Genomic DNA, 26803 nt, shown 5'->3' with positions numbered 1-26803 from the left:
GTGGCAGCCATTCTTGAAGATGATGTAAAGGGCAAATTCTTAAATGGACACGGGACAATTAGAGTTTCTCGCATCTTTTCACATATTGTGTAGCCAGCCAACAAGTGCAGGAAAGAGGGGGAAACCACAAAAGTAGAACTTGTTAAGAGGGCCAATGACAACTCTGTATGGGACGGCAAAGGAAGCCTCACAGGGCGCCGTGGCGCGATGCCTCTTGTTTTTTACTAAAAGATGGAGGAGTGGACAATCAATCAAACCGTCATACAGAGAGATGAGATGGATAATGTAATTCATATATTCGTTCAAAGCTGCAAGTTATCGTTACTTCATCTATGATACATACGTCGAAGCGTTCTTCTCCCTCTTCCTTAGTCATCTCAACATCTTCAAGCGTATTTGATGTCGCCATCGTATGGACGAGGTCCACTCTCAGCGTACGAAGGAGGAATGGCGACAGCCGGGTATGACTGCTCGTGATTTTGCCCTTGGCTTTGACCCTGCTGAAAGTGGCTTGGCGAAGCTGGCGGCTGCTGTTGGTGGTGCCCTGGAGTTGTGGGACGCTGCTCATTCTCGTGGGATGATGCCTGCAAGACACCAGCCTCGGCCCCCTTTAGGACGCCAAATAGTGTGTGAGCTCCGGCAGGCCACATTCCTGGAGGGCCCTGTGACGGGACTTGGCCCTTTAGAATTTGGTCCACCGTGACACTCTGGCCGTAAAAGGCGGCGTTTGCGTCTTTGCGCTCGGCGACTACGGTGCCGTCGATGCGGATGCCGGCGTAGAAGCCTCGTGATTTGACGTACGAAAAGACGGGCTTGGCGGCGCTGGCGCTGAGACTGCGTCTGTGGCTCTTTTTGTCTGTCGACTCGGGTTGCAGGTTTTGCTGTGACTGCTGCTGCTGCTGCTGTGCCTGCTGTGAGTCTTGTCCATGAGACGATGAAGGACGGCTGTTGCCTCTGCTGCTGCCTCCTCTCGGATCCAGCGACGTGCCAAACTCAACGGCCGCACCCGCTCCATACGGCCCAGCCACCACGGCCAGATCGCTGCCGAGGCTGACACGCGTGTTTGTAAAGGCCGCAAGGGCCTCCCTGTTGTTGATCACACAGACGCAGTCGTAGATGTCGAGGCCGATCTGGAAGCCGCCGCCGACAGAGTGCAGCTGGATGCCCGAAGGAGGACTCCAGGATCCGTCTGGGAGCCGCGCAATGAGGATACCGGAGCCGGTGGCACCAGAGACTTGGAAGCCGGCCCGGAGCGTGGTGAAGATGGCCAGGCCGACTGCCTTGGAGATGACCTTGGGAGGGATCGTGACGATGACGCGGTTCTTGGGCTTTTCTTTGGTCGGATCGATGACTCTGTCGGTCGATTCGGCGGCGTTGGGGTCGGTCGAGGTGGGCAGCGACGTCCCAGCAGGGTCGGCATAAACTCCTTTTTCTGCGCATGGTGAGCTCGTGATATTCTATTGTTAGATTGGGAACAAGCAGTATATATGCGGCTTACTGCAGAAGGCCTTTAATATCGTCGCAGCCTTTTCGCACTCCTTGTCCAGCGTCTCGGGGAGGAAGCTCTGGCTGCCCAGCTTGTGCGCGATGCTGTTGATGGGCGCAGCGGCCTTCATGCCCAGCGCAGAGAGGCGCTCGCTCCAGCCGCTCTTGTGCTGTCCGTGGTCATCGCCGTATGCGAGAGGGTCTGGAGACGGGCTGTGCTGTTGGTGTTGTTGTTGCTGCTGGTGTCCTTCTGCGGAAGGCTGGTATCCCGAGGGACTGGCGGGTTCGTTGAGGGCATTCGAAGGCGGCGGCGCAAAGACGGGATTCGCAGGATTGTAGGCGGGGATGGAATACGCAGAGGTCTGTTGTTGTTGCGTCTGAGGCTGGTAGGTCTGGGGGTTGTATGTTTGGTTTTGCTGCTGCTGGTTGTGTTGCTGTGAGAAGTCTTGGTTCTGTTGGTGCTGCTGAGGTGGCGGCGGCGGAAACTGCTGCTGTCCAGCCTGCTGATGCTGTTGGAGGGGATCGTGAGGAGGTTGCTGCGATTGCGGCTCGGACTGTTGTGGCGGTGGAGGGAAACTTGGGTGCGTCTGTTGCTGTTGCTGTTGCTGTTGCTGCTCTTGGTGTGGTTGAGGAGGAGGAGCAAACGTTGGATATGGCTGTTGCTGTTGTTGCTGAGGAGGAGGACCAGGAGGAGGAGGCGGGAAATACTGCTCGCCTGGAGCTTGGTTCTGCTTCTCGAAACTAGACATTATGTGCTGTTACTGGATGTTGGTTTGGTCCTGGTTCGCGATTGTCGAAATGGCTGTATTGAACTATCTCTTGCTGTAGATAGTTGATCTTATGAACTGGTATGTTAGACAATGCTGTTGTATCAAGATCATGTCTACTGCGGGGAGGCCTCAGCAGCGTCGCGATCAGCTTCAGCGGGGCATCGTTGACATCATGCTTAGCGTCTGGAGCTCTATCTGGTGACTAAGCCCAATGCTTGAATCCATCGCGCTAATAGGGCGAATAACAGGCTGTTTAGCTGGTAAATCTTGCTCGTACGATGCTGATCTTGTGTTGATCGATAGAATCGCAAGGCGTACATATTTACACGGGTAAGAAAAAGCCTAACTTTTGCGATTGTACATGTGGGTGATGACTGGGGCAAGCCGGCTGCATGATGCATGATGCATGTAAGTGAGATGGATACACGTAGATAAGAACAGACGCCTGCCCAATTGGCCACAATGGATTCACGGCATATACCCCATGAGTGTGTTCATCGAATTTTGAAGACCAGTAGGGAAGATAGATGTTGTACCCTCAGCACTTGGTTCAAGGATCTGTGGCTTGTCACTTCGAGATCTGGCATACAATAACTGATACTGTATTATAGCGCACTTGATGTAAGTGTTAGAATAACGTGCAACGCATCTCAATTAGGCATCAAACAAAGAGAGTAATGATAGACTTTTCATAATTTTATTCAAGTTGAATAGATTCCTTTTTCTTCCCATTCTATTTCCATGCGCCGGTCGTTGTCTAAACATGAACATCCAACGTCTAGCACCACACATCATCATCATACGCCTCAATGCCGACACTCTCAGCAACTGCCCTGATCCCGCTCACCATCCGCTCCACATCATTCGTCTTGATCGGCAATCTGTGACCTCCGTCCCACTCTATCAGCTTGGCCGTGCCCCTTTTGCTGTACAGCTTGAACAGCCGTCGATGGTTGACGAGATTCCCGTCCTGCAGCCCATGCACGTGCAGAATCGGCGTCGTGATCAGATGCTCCCCCTCGGTGGCGCCCTCTTCGGGCCAGTCTGGGAAGAGATCCATGCGCTCATTGGCATACGGCATGTGAGGTGGCTTGGGCAGCTTGCCGCTTTCGTCGAGGAAGACGACGGGGCCAGGCGTCGCGATGAGCACGGCGAAGCGGAAGTTGACTCCCGGCAGCGGCCTCTGGGCCTCGTCGAGGTGCTCCTGCGACCACAGCAGGTTGGCGGCGATGATGCCGCCCTGTGAAAAGGCCAGCAGGCCCACCCACTCGCCGGTGCCGCGGTCCTCGTCCATGGCCTTCTTGAGCTGCTTCACAATCGCCGTCGACGCAGCGGCAGCATCCATCTCCTGGTGCTCGGGCTTCCAGCGCAGCCACCGGTAAAAGGGCGCAAACTCGCCAAAGACGGCGACGACGGCCTCGTCCGCGGGCGCTTCGGCAGGGGCGTCGGCAAAGACGAACCGGAACGTGTCCTTGAGGCTGGCGATGATGGCCCGGCACTGGATGCGGAAGACCTGGGCGTTGACGCTGGCGCCGTGGAGGCACAGGATGCGCGGGAGGCTGAGGTCTTCGCCGCTCATCTTTGCGGTCGCTGTCGCTGTTGGGGATATGAAGAAGCCTGGCCAAGGATTCGTGTCACGTCAACTGGGCACCACCGACTTTATATTTTACAGCAGATATTGTGCGCCCAATATGGACGGATTCGTCTCACGGGCGAAGGATTGCTGTTGCGACTGCTACCCAGTGTGACAGTGTAAGCGGCCTGTAATGCACTCTGATGGAGCCCCGCCAGGGTGGCATGCGTTTGCTTGTCCGCGTCAGATTCGTCTTGTTGGGTATCTGTGCTGAACGATTATGAGCCATTCCGCGTGAGGCATATTTCGTATGAAGGCGTGCTGAACGTGAGCAGATATGGAAGCTGAGTGGAGATGTGCCTGTTCGCTGCCTTGCTGGGACCAAAAAAGTAGATTGTAGAGAGGGATGAAAGATACCTAAGGTAGTCAGCTATTGCTCTCTTCGTTTTGTTTGGAGTATCCATTCAAGCGCAAGCGTCTATAGGCGCCTCGCATCCACATCTTTCCATTGGTTAATCCTGGTTTGTTTATGAGATGGGGTCGGGTACTGCCAACAGCAACAAGTGTGAGTGCACCCAACAATGAAGGGACTTTCAATCTATCGTAGCCAAGCTACATTTTAAATGTACATATAATCAGGGTGGCCGTCTGCGCAGCTATCCGCATCAGATGCGTCGCCAGACATCGTTAAAGGTATGCAGGTGATAGCCAAAATCATCTCAGTAATCCATTAAACCAATATACTTTATATCCGCCTTTCCATGAAATAGCCTTCTAGAAAAGAGTCCCATCTCCATCAATCAGTATCGGGCTGGATCTCGTCTCTGGCCGGTACTTGGCCGCCAGCTCTCTGCCGCTCTTCCAAGACCCAGCCTCCAGCAGCTGCGGCAGCGACAGAGAAACTCCTTGCGGCGCCAATATGCCGTTGACAAGCTTGTGCAGCTCATCCAAGAGAGCCACCGTCAAGCCTCGCCATTCCACAATCACGTCTCCGGTAGACGCGAACAGCGGCAAAGCTTGCCCCGAAGCCTTGACGCCTTGGCTGAGGACTTCGGGCTTCAGTTTGAGGACGCCCATGTCGACGAATAGCCCTCCGTTGCGGTACTCTGGCAGGCCTGTGCCTGTCTCGATGTTGATCCACTTGAGCTTCAGTACTTTCATAAAGGGCACGGTGAGAGAGTATCCCAGCCACTGTGTCAGTTTGTGGAATGGATGGAATCCAATTGTTGGATTCTTGTTTTCGCCGGCCGCGTCCTGTAGAAGTTGGAGCGGCCATGCGTCTCCAATGGGCTGGCCATTGATCTTGGGGCGGTTTGATGGCCACGCAGGGAGTAGAAGGCGCTGAAGGATGCCCCACAGTGTTTCGTAGTTGAGGTCTTTGTCTTTGCCATCTTTGAGGAGGAAGTCTATGATGACAGATGAGTGATGTTTCAGAAGAAATAGAAGAAGTGCCGTCTTTACTTACCAACAAGCAACCCAGGCCTACCGGTTTCGCCAAAGACGTCTGGGATAGCAAGAAGAGATTTTCCAAAGTTGTTCAATAGTTCAATTCTGGATGCAGAGCCCACGATGGGATTCTGGGGCCCAACTTGAAAGTGGCGAATGAATGCGTCTTCTGTGAGCTGGCTGAGAGCACGTCCTATGCATAGTTAGCCCACCGACGAAAATCCTCTCAGAGGAAGAAGGAATCCTTACCATCTACAGCAGACTTGTTTCCGTCCGGAGATGAATTAAAAGCTCCGTCGTTAAACATGTACAGCGAAGCAACGGCGATGCCCTCGCTGCGGCCATACGACTTGTCACTTCCAGGCTCGCGAAACGACCAGGTGTCTCCCGCTCCAGCGTCGAGCAGGACCGACACGAAGAATAGATCAATGAGGCGTCGAGTGATTTCTACATCCTCCACTTCGCCATCTTGCCATTCTTGTACAAGATTTTCCAGACGCGGGACGCCTCCGATGCTGAAATGCTCCCACCTTCCATGGGGAGGAATCTCTGCATATCGGTCGGGGCCAAAGTCTCGCTGCAAGTACGTGAATTAGTATTCGACCGTAATATGACGCAAGAAGCTGTCTGAAGAAAGTGGTTATATAGAGAAGCACATACGGATATCACGCCGGCCACAAACTCGGCCGTCTCCTTCATGCGACTCTCATCGTAAATAAAGTTGTTGAGGCTCCCCTTTTGGGCCCGGTCAAGGACGATTCGCGAGCGCTCTCGGACAGCCTGGAGGCTCTTAAGATATTCGATATCAGAAGCGAGATCAGTCGCCATCTTGTGTCTTTTGTATGTCTAGAATATGTGCAGCACTTGAAACAATTGTAATTGTATGAATTCATATGAAGAAGCAAATGTCAACCTGGCAATCATTAAGCTTCGTCTCTCCCAATTCCGACCCAACGATAAGCATCTCCAATTGCCCCCGCCTTCTCCAGATCCCCGCAGTAGCGCCGGAGCTTGCCGAGCAGTACCGGACACTGCCGGCTTTGTCTCAGCCATCTTGCTGTTTACACGACAAGTACAAAAACACAAACATGCACAAAAGAACTGAAGACATTAGATCTGCGAGGTAGCAGAACTTATTGAAGGAAACAGGTCTGGTTGCAGTGAAGAGTGGGGAACTTGAGCTAAACTGCTGGCATGAACAAAAAGGATTTAGGCCCCGAGCCTACCCTTGACCTCAGGCACATTGCGAATGAAGGTGTCGAGATTATTTATCAGGGGCCGCTCGCAAGGCATGGGTAAGGTTACTTGATTAGCCGTTATCTCAGCTCATCGGACAATTGAAAGAGTCCCAACGCATGTTGTATGGCAGCTGGACTAGTGCTACAGGTAGGATAACAAGGTTCCATTGAAGATAACAACCTGCTCCGACGATCAGTCTGTCAGCTATCAATTAGACGTATGTATGTATGTATGTACAGATAAGATGTGGGTAAAGAGAATGAACGTCACAGATAATGGATTTTGAAATATCCACACCATCTCCTCTCCTCATCGATTTACTTCCTATCTGAATCCTGCCTTTATCTTCCATGCAAAAGATAACCCAGTGCAAGCAATAAAAGCCAGGCACGAAAACAGCCGCTCACGCTGACTCGGTGTAAAATGCCGATGTTGGACCCCTCCACCTCTCTAACTTACAGCCTAGAATAGACTACCTCGTGTGGTGCTGCTGATCCTGTTTATACTGAAAACTGCCATAATGGTAATAGCGGAACCACTCGATTCTGCGTAGCTGCGGTTAAACGGCATGAAGAAATCGCAAGAGAAATCCGCTGCCTGGAGTTTGCGGGGAAGTTGAATCCGCTATCTGGACCATCTCCGAGCCTTCGAGCGCTTTAGTTAGCTCTGAAGTCGCTGAATTACTAGATCTAGCATGGTGAAGCGAACAAAGCTAACATTCAAGAAACCGAGTAATGCTCAATAGTGAACAGGCTTCGCTTGAGGCATCTTTTGGCGGAGTACATAAAGCTCTGGTTGCCATGAATGTCATAGTGGCTGGTGGAATCTGTTTTAGGCGCGCCTTTGGTCGAGTTTAGCGCAGTTTCGAATGATTCCCTTCCCGATAAAGTCTGAATAGCCCTTCAGCAATGCCTGCAGTTACCCTAAATGGCCTCTGTCCCTATTCAATGCGTCCTCAAGCCATAACTCAGACTGTGCTGTAATCATCTTAAGCTATCACCCGCCTTTGTCATTCTAGAAGGCATTGATTAGTATGGCTATCACAAGTGCATGATCATTTAGCCGACTGTACCACATTCTCCGGCGACCTAGAGAATTGGGGCCATGGTCCTCAGCTTGAGGAGCAACGGCTGCACAGTTGCTCGTGCTCCTGTCTCATGCGTTTCGGTGCTTTAGTTAGGGCCAACAACAGATCAATATCCTCCAAATTGCTACTGCAGGGAGAATCAAGACAGCTCAAAATGCTGAATGTACCCTACAGCCAATTCGATGTGGAGCTTATCGGAGTTCCTGGCTACACCCCGAGTTACCCCAGGTCTCGCTCCTACAGATCGTCACCCCGGTTCGCAATCCCCATGTAACTAACCCTCTGCTAGCAAAATCACTGCCTCGTTAGCACGCGGTTTCGGTCTTGTGACGTCGATGTAACGCTGATCCAATTCCCAACCCGTATCTTGTAGATAGGGAGGCGTAACTTGTCGATATAAAGACCCTCGGCTTCCTGCGGCAGTCCGCTATCGGTCAACTTCCATGCATGTTGTATAAAAGGCAAAAATCGCCAGTCGTGCTGATTTTCTTTATGCTATCTTCTACCTTTTACAGAGCTTCGCTCAGAGAATAGCATCAACACCGTTACCATGCAGAGTCCAGAAGTGGACATTGACGAATCTCAGATCCCCGGCACGGTTCTGCTCGTTGACGTGGAGCACACCGCCGACGCTCTGCATTCCCAGAGCAAAGACAACATCATCCTTATTCCAACACCGTCGAATGATATAAACGACCCTCTCAATTGGTCGACATGGCGAAAACGCAAGCATCTCATTTGCCTGATAGCGTGCGTCTTTAACCTTTCTCAAGTCCACCTACTGAATTGTCAATTCGGAAGCTGACCTCGCAATCGCGCCGCCTTAGCTTCACGCTGTTTAATGGCATGACATTATCTGTCGTGTATTCACTTCTTGTGCCTCTATCAACAGCTTTAGAAGTCAGCGGTCCGTACCAGAGTAATCTATGAACGAAGCATAAAACCTCCTCTAACATACAAACTCGTGTGCAGTGAGCGACCTCAATGAAGGAACGGGTTACATGTTCTTGCTATGTGGCTGGGGCCTGCTTTTCTGGCAGCCCTTTGCTTTACAGTACGGAAAACGGTTGACATATCTACTCTCTATGCTTGGTTGTATAGTAAGTGGTAGATTCTTTTGTACACTCCCATCCTCCCAGTGAGATCTGACATTCGCAGGCCGTCTCCGTCTGGAGCCCCTATGCCAAAGGCCAAGGCCAATGGATCGCTCGAAACATCGTCACAGGCTTTGTTTCCGCACCAATCGAAGCTCTACCCGAAACGTCCATCACAGACATCTATTTTGCCCACGAGCGAGGAACGTACATGGGATGGTATGCGTGGATTTTGGCCACGTCCAACTATTTTGCGCCTGTCATCTGCGGCTTCATCAGTGACAGCATGGGCTTTAAATGGCCATTTTACTTTATGGCAATTTTCGACGCCGCTTGTTTCATCTTTCTCTTCTTCTTTCTGGAAGAGACAAACTACGAGCGCCAAACGGTAGGAGTCATCTATGCGGAAGACTCCCAAGAGGGCGTGGGTGAAAAGACGTCGCCATCGGCTGCTGCGGCGGCCAGTAACAAGGACGAAGAGGCGACTTCTTCCTGGGCCAATAATGATGGTGGTAGCAGCGGAAATATCGTCCTCCAGGGTGTCGAGAAAACTTATTGGCAGAAGCTTTCGCTGCTTGACAAGTCGCGGCCATTCACGATGCACAAACGAGCATGGCAGATTCTCCGGTTGATCGCCTGGCCAGTCGTCTTCTATTCTGGCTTTTCATACGGCACGTACCTCATCTGGTTCAATATTCTGAATGCGACTTCGTCCATCGTACTTGGTGGTGCCCCGTACAACTTTCAGCCTAGCATCGTCGGCTTGAGCTATCTTGCCTGCATAGTGGGCGTCATTATTGGGTAAGCTTATCTTGCGACTGTCTTTATCTACCTATTCAAGGAGACTAATGTTTGCTTCAAAGATCTGCATACAGCGGAATCATCTCGGACTGGTTCGTCATCAAGCTGGCGCGACGCAATCGTGGAATATTCGAACCGGAGCAGCGTCTTTGGCTGTTCGCATTGACCACGATCTTGGTGCCGGCCTGCCAGATCCTCTGGGGCGTGGGTGTAAGTTGTCGACAGCCTGATTCTCAAGCCTTCATATTGCTTTGAGGTCTTGTACGAATGCTGACTTCGCAAAGGCTGCCCATCACGTCCACTGGTTTGGACTCATTGTCGCAATGTGTTTTCTCGCAGCTTGCAACACAGCCGGAATCACACTATCAATCGCATACCTCGTTGATTCGTATCGAGAAATATCGGGAGACGGCCTAGCATCATGCATTATTATTCGCAACACGATGAGCTTTGCCATTGGTTACGGCATCACACCGTGGTTGGACGGCTTGGGGCTGCAAAACTGCTTCATCAGCGTCGCGTTTGTTGCATTGGCCATCTGCGCAATCTTTTTGCCCATGATCTTTTATGGTAAAAGGCTTCGAGGTCTGAAGCGAGAGAGCTATTGGAAAGAAGTGAAGCTTAGGCAGGAATAGGGACAAGCAGCTGTGAATGCACTGGGCACATTTGCAAGGATTCAAAGGTTACAGTGACTGGTGTATCGTAGTGTCTCGCAACTCTCGTAAACTCTTCTTCGCAACCAAGGCAAGCCTCGAAAGTGCAATGAAAAGAAAAAGCCTGTCAGACGTCCATCGACATCCACCCTGCCAGCGCGCCCGAAGGCAAGACCGCCGACAGGGTCGAGATCATCAAGAGAAGAAACAACTCTCTATACAGCAGATGCACGAGGCTTCTGCCGCCATCCTTGCGGACGGTGCGAGAGGACCAGAAAATTCACTCTTGGATGTCGAGGATATGCAATCATCAACCAGGGTGGATTCGATGGCTCTTTTGGGAACCAAAGCAAGAGACAAATACTATAGAAATGATTCTCCTGGTGAAGTTGTTAGTACCACGGCCACGCTGCAGAAGACCAAAAGCTAGGGGTGCACATACTGAAGTATTGTCGACGTGAAGAAGAAAAGAAAAAAATTCCAAAAGCTCGTCGCCAAAACGAAAATTTATACCACATCTTGCTGGGTGGGGCCCGCATCTCGGCCCGAAGCCATCCCGAGTGAATGGTGCATATTACATAATCACGCCCATTGCGAATGAAGTGAAGTGAGGTGTATAGAGGGAATAGTTCAAGCTGTGATGCAACATCTAATGTTAATTGCGGCCTGTATGCTTTATTTACTGTATTGCTATCGGTTTGATTAATTTGACACAAGTTCGTTCATGTACCCATTCGATGATGAGACTGCTGCTATCTACACGTGTGGCCTGACTTCTACGACAGCAGCAGCAAATTCCGCGGGTTCCACAGTGACAGACTTATTAGAGGACAATGTAAGTATTCGCAGCGCGGAATATATGTCCAAGGCGGCGGAGATATCACTGCGCTTGAATGCTGAGCATGGAGTACATTTGTGTAAATGCACGCTCACTGCTGATAAACATGGAGTGAATTGCACGCAAACAGCACGTGTGTCTTACTGTCAATACAAAGCGGTATGCATGTTGCGTCTACTGAAATCTCTCACCAACATGCACGTCGTGTGCAAAGGCATGCGACTCTCATGATGTATTTTGCCCAATACAGGTCTAAATCACCTCCGCAGCTCTATACAGATGGTGTGCGGAGCGGTAGTCACTTCGCTTGGATTGTTTTTGGCGGAGCAGCGGACTACTAGCCGGGGCATGTCCCAGCAGCATGGATGAATTCTGATGCCGACTTGGTCAACTCTAATCCTGGCTCCGCTCCCTTTGATTGGCTTGGTGCAGCAAAAGTGAAGCTTAGCGGCGGCTTAATTAGTCACTGTGCAATTTACAGCTTGCCCATTTTTGTTCTCGTTCTCGGTCATCTTCTCCACTATAAGTTAAGGGGACTTTGTCAGTGACAGAGCCTCTCGAGTATGTCTGAGGTATTGTAAACTTCAATTCAATGAAAAAGTAAAGTCCGCACGAATGGCCAAGCGGCATAACTTCATGTTCCGTGTCTGCGAGAATAGAGACGAAAATAGGAGGATGCGGAATCTTGAGAACTTATTTCCCTTTTGTCTTATGGATAGCACATATATATAGCTGCACCAGCACGATAATCTTAAAGTCAACTAACAATAAAAACCAACATTCGCAAACATATCAGGATACCATCACACACAAATTTTCTTTTGAAAACATGTCTCCGGCCTCTACTGTTGCTAACCGCACCGCCTTGGTGTTTGGCGCCTCTGGGATCACTGGATGGGCCATATTGCGCGAAGCTCTTAACTATCCAACAAGCTCAACGTTTCATAAGGTTATTGGTCTGACAAATAGGCCACTGGATCGTTCGAAATCCTTTTTACCTGAAGATGATCGGCTTGTGATTGTTCCCGGGGTTGACCTCACGGCGGCTGTGGACGACGTGGCGGCCAAGCTAGCTGGTATCGATGGCATCAAAGACGTGACTGACGTGTATTTTGCTGGTACGGCCTCCCCTCTCTTTTCATATAGACCAAAATTCTAAAATCTACAACGTGTACAGCATATGTGCAGCCCGCCGGAGCTTCTGATTTTGAGGGATTTGAGATACTCAAAGAGATCAACGTTCGAATTCTTGAAACGGCAGTCCAGGCAGTCGAGCGAGTTAGCCCAAACTTGAGATTTTGGACGCTACAAACAGGCGGAAAGGTTTGTAACTCATGGCTGATAATAACGTTGTATGTCTTTCTATAAAAACTAACTCTCTCCTTTTCAGTCATATGGCTTTATACACGTCCCTCAGTTGGGGTTTCCCAAGGTCCCAGCCAAAGAATCTGACCCAAGAATTCCTCAGCCATATGAAGACCAAGTATTCTATTACGCCCAGCACGATTCACTTCAGAAGTTGTCTGCTGGGAAGAATTGGCGCTTTGCTGAGATTCGCCCCGATTTAGTGGTAAGATGGAGCTAGCCTTGATGATTGGATCTGAAGTGAACTGACATTATTAGATCGGCTTTGTGCCGGGTGGCGGTAACGCAATGAACTACGTTCAAGCTCTGGGCATCTTCCTCAGCTTTTATGCAGATCGTGAGAAACAAGAACCGAGAAAAACCATTCCCTATCCTGGACCTCTCGCTGTATATAACAGCCATTATACTGAGATTGGTCAGGCGACGTTGGCTAGAGCACACATCTTTGTTTCAAACTTGGACGGAATCGCAAATGGTGAGATTTTCAACGTCGGCGACTCTCCAGTCACTGCTGGAAACAACTGGGCTGAGAAGTGGGTGTCCATCTGCGCCATGTTTGGTCTCGAAGGCGTTGCGCCTGGAGAGACTCCCAGTTTAAGCGTGTCGAATTACATGGAACAGCATCGTGAGGAGTGGGCTGCCTTTGAGGCGAAGCATGGCTTGACATCGGGTATCATTGGAAAGACCAGCTGGGAGTTTATGGACGTGCTTACTTCAATGCCTGTGTTCGACCGTCATTATGATTTGTCCAAGATCACGACTGCAGGATTTGATAAACGCTCAAATGTGTTGCAGAACTACGAAGAGGCTTTTGATTTGATGAGGGCTGCAAAAATGATTCCATAGATCAGGACTGGCAAGTTGTGTCGGCCTTTACACTGATGTTACCGCTACAGGTAGCAGAGCGGGTAATGCCTAGTGAGAATATATGTAGATCCGCATAGATGAGCTGTGAATCCTCCCTGCTTTTCAGTCTTATTCTTCTCTGCTCTTGATATGCATGCGTCTTCATTGTGACAGCTGGTATAATCATAGGATTTACTGATCCAGTACTCTAAATGGATCAAATCATGGTAGCGAGTTCTACATCAATAGTTGACAGACATCTAATATATACTTGAGCTGACAATATTTCCGTATAGCTGGCTGATCAAGGCGGCGGCGACATACGAATTAGATTGACACAACTATTGTATCTGACGGATATAAAAGCAAAAGCAACCATGCCTTGCTGATGATGATTGATTCATCCCAAAGGAAGAGATATAATACAGTGTGGCTCAATACATCAATGTCTACACATACTCGTGTGGTCGAATGCTTGCAGCTAATTTTAGAACCTTTTACAGCCCCAAGCGCTAAAACGATAGCCAAAGATACTAGGTGCTAAATCTGCCCGTGCCTGATTCTTACCATCAGTAGGAAAGCTCATTTCGGGGCAAGTGAGTTAATAAAGCGGCATATCCTGGTATCCTTTTCTGTACATTGTAAACTATAGTGCATCTAAAGCGGCGTGGTTTTGTTATTCCTTGCAGCAATGATTCTTGCTGACCCTTATTGGCTCATCTGCCTGTAGGCTAATAGATTGTCGCTCACTCGGGCACAAGTTGTAGCCGAACGAGCGACACAACTAACGTTTTTGAGCCAAACATAGCCACCGAAGGATCTGGCGAGTCTCCGTCCGCTTGCACTGCTCAATCAGATAGCTTTGGAGCACCATGGGCTTCATCCTACGAGCAAACTATACAGCTAGCTGCATGGAATTGCATACGTAGGATAGGGGAAGAGGATTCGTTTTCTTGGTGAAACGTCATTGAGCTGCCTCTAGATGCAAGCGCAGGATTACGGTATATAACAGAGTATTGCGAACAATATCATTTTGTTGTATATAGAGCACTATTTCGTCAGACAGCACCAGACGGGCATATACTTCGGCAAAGATTGTCACTGTAACAATGCTGCCATTCGTTATAGCATTTGAGCTCCTAAACTTGGCCGCTTCGCTGACCGTGCCGTCGGCTCCAAATCATCCATCGCGCCACCTTGGCTCAAACATTCTTCCAAATGTAATCACTCAATTTCCTGCCGGCGCCTGGGTCGAAAACATTGCAGTTCGCTCAAATGGCAACCTTCTCTTTACAACCATTTTACCAAATGCCAGTCTATATGAGGCATCGGATTTGGACTGTCAGTCACCAACAATTACCCGCCTGTTTACTGTAGACATAATCACAAGCCTCGCTGGAATAACAGAGACATCCGATGATGTTTTTGCTGTGGTCGGCGGAAATTTTAGCTTGACAACAGGAAGTGTCAAAGGAACTTTTGGTCTTTGGAGAGCCGATTTCACTCGTGGCCGACCTTCGCATGCTGAATTAATTGCTTCCCTTCCGGATGCGGCTCTTCCCAACGGCGCGACCACAGTTCCTCAAAACAACCACTTGGTGCTTTTAGCAGATTCAATTTTAAACACTGTTTGGCGCGTCGATGTGAAGAAAGGCACAGTGGACAAGGCCGCTCAATTCACACCAGAGAGTGCATCTGCTGCCGCCTCTGGAATTCTCGGCATCAATGGAGTTCATATCCATGATGGTTATCTGTGGTTCACAAATTCTACAGCAACAGCCAACCCCGACACTGGCGATCTCGAATCATCCATGTATCGAATCAAGGTTGACAAGAATGGAGTAGCCGCTCACAGTGCGTCGCCTGAAAAAGCTCTCACTCTGCCCTCAGAGGGTATGGATGACTTTACGTTCGGTCCAGGCGAAAGGAGTATTAAATGGATAGCGGGGAATGTCGACAATCAAATATTTGCCGCTACTCCAAATGGCAAATATGCCGTGGTTGCTGGTGCGTCCAACTCATTCGAAGTGGCGACGGCGACAGCCTGTAAGTTTGGGAGAACAAGAAGAGATTCACATGTTCTTTATGTGACGACTGCTGGTGGAACGATTAACGGCACGACTGAGGGGGGCAAGGTACAGGCGATCGATACGACTGGATTTCGGGTTTGATAAAGAACCAGTTGTTGTCTGCGAGAAAATGCGTTTCTCCTGGAGTAAGTAGAAGGGATTCGTTAATGTTACGGGGACCACATGTAGATTAGGTTAGTAACACCATGATACATTGCTTCCGATCATGGCTGGTTTAACTCATTGATATCTCCTTTCTTCTCTTCTTGATCTTCTCTTGCCGCCTAGTCTTACGTGCATCTGCTTATTTCGTTGGGTAGTAGAAGGATGCACCTGACTTCAGGTCCTGCATTTGGAAATTATGACTGGAAATAGAATAGTAGTTTGATAGTACGCTGTACAGAGCAGTCACATGTCGCAAACTCTCGACTGATAATTGGGAACGCGATATTACACAGGAATCCAACGTTTCGAATGAATTGGTCACTCAAATTGCGGCTCTTTGAGTGCTTCTTTTGAAGGGTCACTTTGCCCGTTGTGTAGTCTTTTTGTAATCCACAAGGCCTCAGCGTGCGCATTTGAATGCAAGTTTTCGCATAAATGGACGCCGTATTATCTGCGATATGAGATCTCGAACAGATGGTAAAATAAGAGCGGCTCTTCAAGCACTTGAACTCTTTCGTAATAGCATAGTGGAAGAGCCAAGTCGAAGTCCCGTGAGTTACTTGTAACGATAGGATATTATTGTCAACATGCAACTCAGCAGAGCCTCATATTGCCCGTGCTAAACTTGGTTTGTCCCCCGATGATGCATCACATCGCCGTATTGTTTTAGGGCAATCCTATAGCTGGGTTAAGATCAGCTCTCATTTTAGGCACTCCACTGTGTGACTCCGCCTCAGCGCCATCTCCGCCGAAAGCTGTTCCGCCTCCAATCGCGGGACGGCATGGATGCTTCAAGACCAACGGCAGCCTCTGTCGTGCGTCTGGTTTAATAATCGCTCGTCTTACGATCAGCTAGCTGCGGGGTTCCTGGCTTAGTTTGTTTACTGAGCACTATTAGGAGCCCTAGTTTTCGAAAAGTCCACCAATGCTTGTGTTTGTTCGTTCTGTCAACTCAAGTTCAGGTGTTTAGTGATCGCCCAACTTCTTGAAGTCTATACGAGTTGTGAGGTTTGCTTAGAAATGTATCATCAAGTTCAAAGGAAGGTTATGGTGTAAACCGGTCATGTTGTGCATAGGCCATGGGCATCCTATTGCCTCGGATATGATGTCTAGTTGCTTACACGCTAGGCAGATAGATGGCAGCTAAGCTGCGTGATCAGTTGGGGGCGGCAAACAAGGATCATGAGGCCATGAGGAGTAGAACGTAATGACTGTGCAAACAGGCATGCATGCCAAGCCCAGTGAACCATTGTTTATTTCGGGCTGTGGAGTTCCTTATAGGGCTGAATGAGTTTAGCTGCAGCTGTTTCTACTCACTAGAATTCTTTGACTAAATGATTTAAGATGAAACGAGCCCCATCTAACCTGTCCAAACTATTGTCCTTCGTGGTTGTTTCATATTCACTTATAGTAAACAGAGCGTCCGGCGCTGCCTGTCATATCTACTTCTGTGCTCTCTCTTATCCAATTTATCAACCCCTCTCTTTGGCATCATGGCGGCCAATGAAGGAGAAAAGAGATTAACTGCTGAAGATATTGAAAAGGATAATCGCGATGTTGCCGACCTGTGGAAGGACGCCCTCAAGCAGTACAAGGGTATCGTTGGATTTGACCTTCAGCCCAAGTTCAACAATGTCCAGGCCATGATAGACTTCGGCACAGGGGAAATGAACAGCTTTCACAAATTTCGACATAACAGCAAAAAGGTGGACAAGCTTCGAAGCCTCTTTGCCGCCAATATCGACTACATCGAGAAAGGCGCTCAGCAGCTGATAAGCGCTGCTACTCCTGCCTTTCCACCAGCTGCTGCCATTGGCACCGCCATCACATATCTTCTCTCGGTGAGATTGATTCTAATCTTGGCGACCAGCAATCAGACCTTAAGCTGACAACATGCGTACCTTTTTAAGGCTTGTAAACAAGTTTCAGCCGACTATGATGTCGTCGTTGTATTCTTTGAAGACATGAACAGCTTCCTAGAGCGTGTGACCATCTTGGAGACTCGGCTCCCATCGCATAAAGCATTCCAGAATTGTCTTATGGACGTCTTTACATCCTTTCTAACCTTGACTGGTTATGCGCACAAGTACATAGAACTTGGCCGTTTTAGTAAGCCACCAGTGAAGGGTCGAGTCTTGATTAACATGCAGCCTTGCTCACATAATCTATGTCAGAGAAATGGATAACCAATTTGATCGGAGGCGAGGATGGCGATTTGAGTGGTGCTCGGAAGAAGATGGACAAAGACCTCACTAGGCTGCAGAATGCCACCGAATTCGCCATCCTTGGTAACAGCGAAGAGCTCAAGAAGATGAATGGTGAGCTGCAGGTCAACCAAGTAGAGCATACGCGCATGCTCGAAGAACAGAAAGAAGTCATTTTCTCAATCAGCCAAGACACTGAGAATATCCGGACCGACGTTGCGAAACTCCTCAAAGCATTCACGGAACAGAATGCCAAGCACGACCACAAGGGCAAGCCATCATCTCAAGAGGCATCAAAACCAGCATCAGCCAGTCGCGTGCGAAACGTGATGCCCGACGTGGAGGGAGAGGGCCATGAGTATAAAATCCTCAAAGAAACCCTCATTCCGGATACCTGCACGTGGGTTTTCTCTCAACCGGAGTGGGAGGCGTGGATAAAACCAGACGAAAAGGACGCTACAGTGCCGAAGCCAATACTTGCTTTGGCTGGACCGCCAGGTACCGGCAAAAGTCACCTGGCCGCGACAGTATACGATAAGCTCTACAGTATTGCAAAAGAAGACTCTACTCAGCGTACCTGCGTGGCTCATTTCTACTTTCGAGAGCAGGTCAGAGATCTATGTTGGTTTTTGAAGGGAATCGTCACTGTCATCATCCAGGTAGTGGAGCAAAGTGCGCCGCTGTGCGAGAGGATCAACGCCGAGCTGGTTCGCGACGAGAACGTTTACAACGTCTGGGAATGGAAAGACCTGTTGCTCAGAATATTGGGGCCTTCGTTTAGCAAGAACTCTCCTAATCGTCTAACTATTCTCTTTGACGGTCTTGACGAGCTTGTTAACTTTCCTCAGTTTCCCGAGTTTGTTAAACTGATCAAAGAGGAGGGTTTCCGCATATCCATTGCGGTTACATCCCGGCCTGCACTTCTGCAGCAGCTCTCGGAGCAAGCTGAAGTAAGCACCATAGAGATCACGAAGGAGAAACAGTTGGCGGATTTTAAATCACTTATATGGCATCGGATCAATGATTTGGGCTATCTTAAGAGATTTACACGCTACGTCCAGCAAAGGATTGCAGAAAAGGTGGAAGAGGTCTCACCAAGTAAGTCTCAAACTTTAAGCTGACATATACATAAAGTACGGAAGACATTTTAACAAGCTTTATATTAGACCTGCTATATGTTGAGCACACTTTGGCAAGACTCGACGCACTTGGTCGCGAAGGTGCGGCTCTACAAGTGCTCGCTCGTCCGCTGCCAGAAACTCTGCAGGGTGTTTACGAGCTCATGTTGAACGAATGTCAGCGCCGAATGCCCGCTGCTCGCCAGCAGATTGCACTTAAACTGCTTCACTGGCTTGCGTTTTCTCGCAGGGTCCTTACTCTCGACGAAGTCACGTCGCTGCTGGTGTATCTTTCTAAAGATGACAACTTCACCCTTGAGGAGATTCCAGAAGTGGCTGCCAAGTTTCTTCAAGTTGGAGATCCAGCTTTGGATGCAGAGTCACGAAGCGGCCGCCGAAACGCCTACGTTACCTCACTTGAAGATGTCGAAAAGGCGGATTCGACGTCGAACAGTCCAGACGATGTCTATAATGATGGCTCTTTGCCTGTCAAGTTTAAAGAAAGATCAATGCGCGCATTTTTCAGAGATGCCGCGTCTTTAATAAACTCTGACTGGCGCTTCACAGCATCAGAAGCCAGCCGCCAGATATTGTTGGACAGTGTCAATCTCGTAAAGGCAGAGCCGCTAGGTCCGGGGCACTCGATTAAAGAATCGCTGCGACTATATTCTGCCTACTGGCTACTTTCTCACTTTTGTGAAATCAAATTGGATGAGCACACACCTCAAGAGAAGGCGGAAGTTATGGAAGGGTTTGCGATGGCGCTTTCGCACACCGACTATGCAGAAACCCTTAGTCGCACTGGGATGGTATACAATAGGAGCGTAAAGAATACGGTGAACGATACGGTAGCTCGGTGGGCCGAGAATCTCAAGATTCAAGAAATCTCATCCATCTTGACACCCTCTACAGCCTCCTGGTGGGCTGAAGTTGCGACTGATTCTCGAAACTGCCGCCTGGGAGTGGCCAAGGGATACGCTCGTCTGATTTACACCGCAGCCGATGTTGGAGCGGCATTGACAGTGTACAAGCTGCTCTATGGCCTTTTGGGCGTTGTGAGTTTTCATCTACTTCTCTACTGCTCTCCCTTTTCTCTTTCTAACAATGCGTAATATAGGCTGGCCTCGATGACCTCCTTACCGATAAAGCTAAAGCGAATTTCCCGGAAGAAGCCCAAGTGGCTAAATCTGTCACTCCTACCTCCAGCGATGGCGAAAACGTTGAATCCCAGACCAAGGAAGAGCTTGGCGAAGAGAAGAGCTCACTCGGATTGCCTGACCTCTTCAGCGACCTTGAAATGGATTGCACTGCGTATCGAGCCGTGGGAGAACTTTTCTTCCATTATAAGCTGTACAAACCTGCAGAATCAATGTGCGAGAAGGCAAATGCTGCTCTTACTGTTGGAGATGATCATACGGAAAAATTCAAGATCGCCATCTTGCACTGTAATATCCTGTTGAAACTTCACAAGAAAGACGATGCTTTCAAAACTATCCAAGAGTGTGTCATGGGCATTGAAAAAGCCAATGTCCCTACCTCACTCAAACGACTTGCTCTGTTGGCAAATGCAAAGGTCGAAACAAAGCGAGGGATGCGCGAAGCCGCAGCTGATTCCTACACCTTCGCAAAATTGATCGATCCCACGGGGCTGAGCCCAGGAGATTCTCTTGTTAACGAGCTTAACTTATTTGAGAAAGCATCTGACTACGCTGGATACTTTCAAACATTGAAGAGCTGGAGTTCCAGCGATAGGCTGACTTGGATGGCCTGGAACTATTGCAACGAAGGCCATGAGCGTCATGATGTCCTTCGAGCTCTCGCCATCCAAGAGGGCGAAACTCATTTTCTCATCGAAGCCTATAAGGACGCTGCCCAGTTCCTGGATCGACTGAATGCTGGTGCTCCTATGCGCCTCGAGCTGGCAGTGACCTACTTCAGAGCAGCTGGAGATCTTGAGAATTCTCGCAAATGCCTGGAAGAAGTGTTTGCGAGCACATCTACTGGATATCCGTATTCCATAACAGACGAGGAGCCACAATCTACGCTCCAGCGTGCAGTAGATACCATGTCTGATGTCTTGTACGAAACGTTTCGGGGCTCGCGCGATCCAAACGTCAAAGCAGAGGTGCTTGCAGCACTTAAAGGGCTGATGGACCGACCACTTTCTTTGTCAGTGCCAATCTACACAGCCTTGGACCTTGTTCATCGCCGAATTGTCATTGCGTCAATGTGCTTGAAAATGGGGCAAGGAAGCGAGTTCCAGGAGCGGCTGCAGAGCATTCTTGATGACTGCTTCGCTGGCCTGACTGACAAAGTCTCCTGGAACGATGGTCAGAACTTGGAAAAGCTGGGCCATGCGCTGATGGTGTTGAGTAAAGCTATTCCAGAGGGACAAGACATCCAACGCTACGCGCGAATTGTCGTGTCTGCCATGTTTTCCAAGATTACTTACGTTGAAGGCGAGGAAGATGGATCAGACTCTGAGTCTGATGCGGGCTCTGAGTCCGACGCAGACTCAGAATTCGGATCCGGTGATGATCAAAACAGCGATGGAGATGCAAAACTCAAAGGAGCAAGGGCGACCTTTGAAGGAATCTCGCATTTTGAAACCTTGGCGAGCCTCAGAAGCGGAAAATCGTCGGCTCCAAAAGACGAGGGAGATCTTGCTAATCCTAGCATTGCCGTATACACCTGCGATGGAGGCATATGCAGCCCCCTGGCTGGATATGCATGGTGGGGAGATTCGGTGGTGCATTACTGCGCTGAATGCTCCACGACTCTGATTTGCGAAGTTTGCTACAATGCTAGACATCACCCTGAGAAGGTGGGATCGCCCAAGGTCATGCATTTCTGTGACAAAGCACATAACTACATCAAGCTTCCAGTAGAGGGCTGGCGGGGCATAAAGGATGGCATGTTGAGGTTGGATGGAGAAGAGCCAGTCAAGTTTGATGACTTTCTCAGTCATCTGCAGAAGGATGTTGTTAAAGATGCTTGGGATCGATTCTGGGTGGGAGCTTGATGAGTGATGAGATATGATACATAAGTATGAATGAGTAAACAGATTGACAGGATTGAATAAGTAGTTGAAGTTTTTTTTATGAATTGATTCGGGGTTACCATGTTCTAACTACACTATATATATGTCTATGCCATCCCCATGAAGATATTACTCCTTTGCTGCGGTAGCATGTTCTATGTCTGTAACCCCGGTTGAACCTTGAACTAACTGAGGATTCTCTTCTTTTAGCTTTGCAAAGTTGCGCTCAGCTTCCCAGGCCCATATACTGTCACTGGCGAAGACAAGATCCATTTCTTCCAATGTGCGCTGATTCGACTCGGGATACAGGGCCCAAACAACAAAAATGGATAACACGTTAACAGCCCCAAAAATGTACAGAGTCTTCTCGTTTAGGCGGTTAAAGATCGTGGGAAGCAGCAGTACCTAAAATGCTATTGTTAGAAACGATCATATGATGATTTGAACAGAGAACTTACAGTCCAGCCATTGCCAATAGACCAGCCGACAACGCCCCAGGCATTTCCTTTGGCTCGAACTTGCAATGGGAAGATCTCTGCGGGATATAACCAGGGAACAGTGAGCCAGGTAGCACCAAATATAGCCGTGTATAGAAAAACAAAAAATGTCGCTGCGCCGCCTATTTGTTTCTGATTGCTGTGTCCTTCGGCGTTGATCGTGGCCCGAGCAAGGCCGCCTGCGACGAACATGCAAATTCCTTGCCCAATCGCTCCCCAGTATAGCGTCCAACGGCGACCGATGCGATCAAGAGTAAATACGCAAATCAGCGTGGCAAACTGACCTTTTGTTAGAAAACGTACTACAAAGCATGAGCGTCCGTCTTACCATGTATGTAATGTTGTTGACGCCGCTAACCCAGAGCCTGTCTTCAGAGCTTATCCCAGCGATACTGAAAATCTCAGGTCCATATATTGTTATTCCTGCAATGCCAATCCATTCTTGTAGAATCTGGAGCCAAATGACGAGCTGAACCCGTCGACCGGTGTGCAGCTTCCCAGAGCCAATGCCGAAGAGCATGTTGAAGTAGCTTTGTTGAGTTGATGTATCTTTTTCGAGGTTTCTTATGTTTACGATGTCTTGATACTCGGCTTCTGCGTGAATAGCATCTTCGCCTTCATCTCCTCGAAGGCGACCTAGGATAAAGCGAGCTTCCTTCTCACGGCCGACTTTCACAAGCCATCGAGGCGATTCTGGCATGAACCAAATGACGACGAAAAGAACTAAGAGCGGCAGAATCTGAAACGCGACGGGGAATCTCCAGATAAAAGAAGACGTATTGTCGTGATATTTAGAAGTACCACTATCGAAGCATTAGTAACGTTTTAAGCAGTTGTTAACCCATTCACTTACAATTCCAGCCAGTATGCTACAACGACACCGAAGATGTTCAAAGTGAACTCAATCGACACAAATTGCCCTCGCGAGGTGTGAGAAGCCGTCTCGGTCGCCCAAACTGGTGTGATGGCATTCAAAATTCCGGTACCGATGCCGTTTAGCACACGCGCTGTACCATTACAAATCAGTTCATAGTTCTGAGTGTTTGACGTGGTGTTGAAACACGGAATCCTGACTCACCACAAAACATCCAGTTTGCATTCATAGCTGCTGACTGCAGAGTAGCTCCGAAAATACACCAAACACAAGCTATGGCAATAGTCTTGATGCGGCCATAGCGATCGCCAAGCCAGCCTCCAAGAAGACATCCGAAGAGCGTGCCAGGAAGATAGTAGACGGCAACTATGCCTCCTTGCAATAGCGGCTTATCAACAACGACAATATTTTGGTCTTCATCCCAGTGTCCAAAGCCCATGCGTTCCGCATAGTCGCGCGCCGTGTTGACGCCGCCCATCAATCCCTGGTCATAGCCGAAGAAGAAAATCGACAGTCCAGCAACAAGACAGACAGTGTTTAGCAATGAGCTCTTATACAGCTTGTTGGCTGCATTGTGTTTAGCCAGCCTTTCAGTAAACGCGGCCATGGTGTCTAATGCATCTGAAAATAATGGGTGGATCGTCGACGTTGCTCTTCCGTCGCAGCTGAAATCTGGGCATGCAACTTTATATATCTGTTAAACGATCCGATCATCGGCATTCAATGTAGTATTAGGCAGCACGGAATGCCATGTTGAGTAAAAATGCCCAGATATGGGTTCCAGATCTGAATGCAGCGACTCTCATTCGTCAATGGCAGCGCTTAAACGCCTTCTCGGTGACACCCGGTCCTGGTCTCAGATGATCGGCCATCTGGTTTGAACGAGCATCGTGAGATCTTACGTAGGTGGTCGAGAAACTTGGCAATAGAAACGTGCCGGAAAACTATCATTAACCGCTTTCATCATTAGAATAGCAACTATCTTGTTCATTGTCTGTCGATCCCTCTCATCCAGAGGTCATGCGCGCCAATAACCCTGCCGAGACTGAGTCAAGATCGAGGGAACTTGGCGCTGATGAATCGCCGGTCATTGCCTGTGGATAAGAACCCCAGACTGTAGAATATTATTCGCGTGCGTGGGGGTAAATGGAAGCACTGATGCGGAGAGTCCATCGCAGTCAGTGTACTCTATGTGTGCTGATCATTTCTCCATCTCGGGTATTGAATATTCCAGCGATCCCCGCAAAATCCACTATTGCGATGAGACACTCACCCGCACCAATCATTTCTGCGATCCCCAGATTTCGAGATGTGAGGGGAAGGGACGATTAAAATTCGGGAATAAACTTCTCGGGTATTGATTATGGCGGTCAAAGGGAAAATAGGCTTCCAAGATTTCTCTCCCGCTGTGACCCATCTGGCTACCTTGCACGGTTTAGAGCGCACTTTAGCCAATGAGAAACAATGTCTACCCCCATAGTGGTATATTGCATTTATAGGTAGGTATGTTCAAATGTAAATATATACATGTTATGTCTCCTGAGTTCTTTATAGGCTGTCTTGTTGCTCTTTAAGCCTTGAGCCCGGCAACAAGCTTGTCTCCCAGAGCCTTGATGCTGTTCTCAAAGTCGTTGGTGTTCTTGGCCGCCCAGTTCGCACCACTCTTGCCGGGCACTGCGCCAGAACCAGTGAAACCAATGAACAGGACGTCCTTGGGATCGTGACCATTGTCGCCGCTCAGGCCATCGTTGGGGAAGCAGAGCTTGCCCAGAGCAAGTGAAGCCTCTCCAGTGGAAGTACCACCATTGGTATCGCCCCAAATGCCATAAAACTTACGTTCAATGTCAGACTCAATAATACCACGTTGATAGGAACAGATTTGATGTATAAACTTACGACTTGGTTATTGCATACGATAGCCATGACACTAAGAGGTTTCATGCTAGGGCTGGGGTTGAAAGAAGGGCTACCACCCTCATTGCCAAAGACAACATATGGGTGAATATTCGCATCAAGATCGGAAATGCCAAATGTCTGGACAGTATCCTTGAATGCAGTCTCGCTTTGACCACTGGGGTCGTTGGCGCAAGCACCAGCCGAGTTATTGGCGCCATCGCAGTCAATATCCATGTTGTCGTAGTTTCCTGAGCTTCCTTTCAGGAAGATGGCACCTGAAATATCACCGCAGTAGACTGCTCCGCCGCTAAACGTTCCCGAAAGCTTGTTGGAGCATGTTCCCGACTAAACAACAGAAGTTAGACGGGCTATGAGTATAATGCTACTTGATTTACCTTGTGGTTGTTGTAAATTGTCTTAAGGTTGGCAGGAAGTGAAAAAGCAGAGGCAGCTGTGCCAAATGTGGCAACGCCAAGGAGAACGCTGGGCAACATTTTGACAAGTAGTGGCGGAAGACGGTTATAACACAAGAGATATTGCGAGGTCGTGATGAATGAATGGTAGAGTAGAGGATTGACTGTCGAATTTATATTCTGTTCAAACAACATACTAAACTTTCGATTAAGCTTGCCACCCTAGGATAGCCTCCCTGCTCTCCACATCCTGATTAACTTGGCTCTCTCCACCATCTCGGCTTGCTGCCGAATCTTTGGCGCTGAAACGCTGGCGTGCAACAGAACTAATCCACGATGAGGTTTCTCAACACACAAGTCTGATAAGTTTAAAGTGAATGGGGAAGGTCATTAGAGCTTTTAATCAACAAGATTGGAGGAAAATCAAGTATTTATGTGCCCCTACATATTTGTAACGTAGTAGCCGTGTGTGCTACACAGGGGAAGCTTGGCTTAGACACGGGCCGCCTGTTTACCGAAGAGCTTATACGAGTTTAATGTATTTTGACAGAAGGTAAAAGGCGCGCGAGACCCAAAAGAGGCAATGCTATACACCGTTGATACGAAAAATTGGAGGGGAAACGAACATGTGTGCAGATCTTGGCGCCGCTAACCACTTGACGCGATGGATTCCGATTGGATTCGAGAACGATCAAAAGCGGTGTAGCAAAGGTGATTACTATCCAGTTTTGCTGAACTGCCATTTGCGGTTACTCAACCCTTTTTTTCGTTGTCGAAGAGTATCTTAAACGAGAAATATGATGTGATACAAGTCCCATGCTCCATCGCGAGCATTGTCGTAGTAAGACTAAGCTAAGTCGTACAAGTACCTCATACAGAGCGAGGAACCATGTCTAGTTTAGAACCTTAAAATAGCCAAGAATGAATAAGCTTTAAAGCCCTAGCAGAATATATTGCTATTCTAGACGGCCAAATGCTGAAATGCTTTCCCACCCATGTATACTTACTTGTATGTATAAATTGCAAGAAAGCAGTATCTACCATATGGAAATTATGTTCTACGTGCTCGTAGTGTACTTTTGCTATCGCTCTTGTTATAGAGAGGCTCCATAAGATATTGTAATGCTATACTTCAATGCTTACATTGCACATGAGCCCAATAGCTGGCTGGGCATTATTCTATTCTACAAGTCCTCCTAACTCTCTGGCCACATCGTACGATTTTCTCTTCGCTCAGGCGGGGAAGAATTACTATTTCACCGGATGTGTATGTCGCTTACTGACATGTTTCAGCCACATCGGAATCCGCTTCGTAAGCGAAAGGTGAAGC

At 48.8% G+C, this 26803-nt stretch overlaps 8 protein-coding genes across 8 annotated transcripts; 4 read left to right on the top strand and 4 right to left on the bottom strand.

The window, feature by feature from the left end:
* Positions 1 to 386: 386 nt before the first annotated feature.
* On the bottom strand, positions 387 to 2234 carry TGAM01_v209219 (hypothetical protein; the record flags this gene model as incomplete). The annotated part of the gene is made up of 2 exons (XM_018809498.1): positions 387 to 1432; positions 1499 to 2234. 2 exons carry the CDS (start codon positions 2232 to 2234, stop codon positions 387 to 389), a joined length of 1782 nt encoding a protein of 593 aa, XP_018657282.1.
* A 2368-nt stretch (positions 2235 to 4602) lies between these two features.
* TGAM01_v209218 (hypothetical protein) lies at positions 4603 to 6102 on the bottom strand (the record flags this gene model as incomplete). Its single annotated transcript, XM_018809500.1, has 4 exons — positions 4603 to 5234; positions 5294 to 5467; positions 5524 to 5851; positions 5935 to 6102. 4 exons carry the CDS (start codon positions 6100 to 6102, stop codon positions 4603 to 4605), a joined length of 1302 nt encoding a protein of 433 aa, XP_018657284.1.
* A 2048-nt stretch (positions 6103 to 8150) lies between these two features.
* TGAM01_v209217 (serine/threonine kinase 16) lies at positions 8151 to 10130 on the top strand (the record flags this gene model as incomplete). The annotated part of the gene is made up of 6 exons (XM_018809501.1): positions 8151 to 8350; positions 8428 to 8507; positions 8573 to 8700; positions 8759 to 9495; positions 9558 to 9705; positions 9780 to 10130. 6 exons carry the CDS (start codon positions 8151 to 8153, stop codon positions 10128 to 10130), a joined length of 1644 nt encoding a protein of 547 aa, XP_018657285.1.
* A 1685-nt stretch (positions 10131 to 11815) lies between these two features.
* Positions 11816 to 13197, top strand: TGAM01_v209216 (hypothetical protein; the record flags this gene model as incomplete). Its single annotated transcript, XM_018809502.1, has 4 exons — positions 11816 to 12104; positions 12164 to 12309; positions 12377 to 12556; positions 12610 to 13197. 4 exons carry the CDS (start codon positions 11816 to 11818, stop codon positions 13195 to 13197), a joined length of 1203 nt encoding a protein of 400 aa, XP_018657286.1.
* Positions 13198 to 14306: 1109 nt separating this feature from the next.
* Positions 14307 to 15368, top strand: TGAM01_v209215 (hypothetical protein; the record flags this gene model as incomplete). Its single annotated transcript, XM_018809503.1, has 1 exon — positions 14307 to 15368. The coding sequence occupies one exon, from the start codon at positions 14307 to 14309 to the stop codon at positions 15366 to 15368; it is 1062 nt and encodes a 353-aa protein (XP_018657287.1).
* A 1556-nt stretch (positions 15369 to 16924) lies between these two features.
* On the top strand, positions 16925 to 21775 carry TGAM01_v209214 (hypothetical protein; the record flags this gene model as incomplete). Its single annotated transcript, XM_018809504.1, has 5 exons — positions 16925 to 17272; positions 17342 to 17540; positions 17606 to 18733; positions 18802 to 19808; positions 19871 to 21775. 5 exons carry the CDS (start codon positions 16925 to 16927, stop codon positions 21773 to 21775), a joined length of 4587 nt encoding a protein of 1528 aa, XP_018657288.1.
* A 147-nt stretch (positions 21776 to 21922) lies between these two features.
* On the bottom strand, positions 21923 to 23771 carry TGAM01_v209213 (hypothetical protein; the record flags this gene model as incomplete). Its single annotated transcript, XM_018809505.1, has 5 exons — positions 21923 to 22198; positions 22252 to 22569; positions 22619 to 23093; positions 23144 to 23297; positions 23369 to 23771. 5 exons carry the CDS (start codon positions 23769 to 23771, stop codon positions 21923 to 21925), a joined length of 1626 nt encoding a protein of 541 aa, XP_018657289.1.
* Positions 23772 to 24734: 963 nt separating this feature from the next.
* Positions 24735 to 25554, bottom strand: TGAM01_v209212 (chitosanase; the record flags this gene model as incomplete). Its single annotated transcript, XM_018809506.1, has 3 exons — positions 24735 to 24995; positions 25061 to 25405; positions 25456 to 25554. The coding sequence occupies 3 exons, from the start codon at positions 25552 to 25554 to the stop codon at positions 24735 to 24737; spliced, it is 705 nt and encodes a 234-aa protein (XP_018657290.1).
* Positions 25555 to 26803: the final 1249 nt, after the last annotated feature.

This window comes from Trichoderma gamsii, assembly GCF_001481775.2.
Source record: "Trichoderma gamsii strain T6085 chromosome Unknown Scaffold_43.2, whole genome shotgun sequence".
Lineage (NCBI taxonomy): Eukaryota > Fungi > Ascomycota > Sordariomycetes > Hypocreales > Hypocreaceae > Trichoderma > Trichoderma gamsii.
Note: the sequence above shows the minus strand (reverse complement) of the source record. Positions and strands in the feature narration are given on the sequence as shown.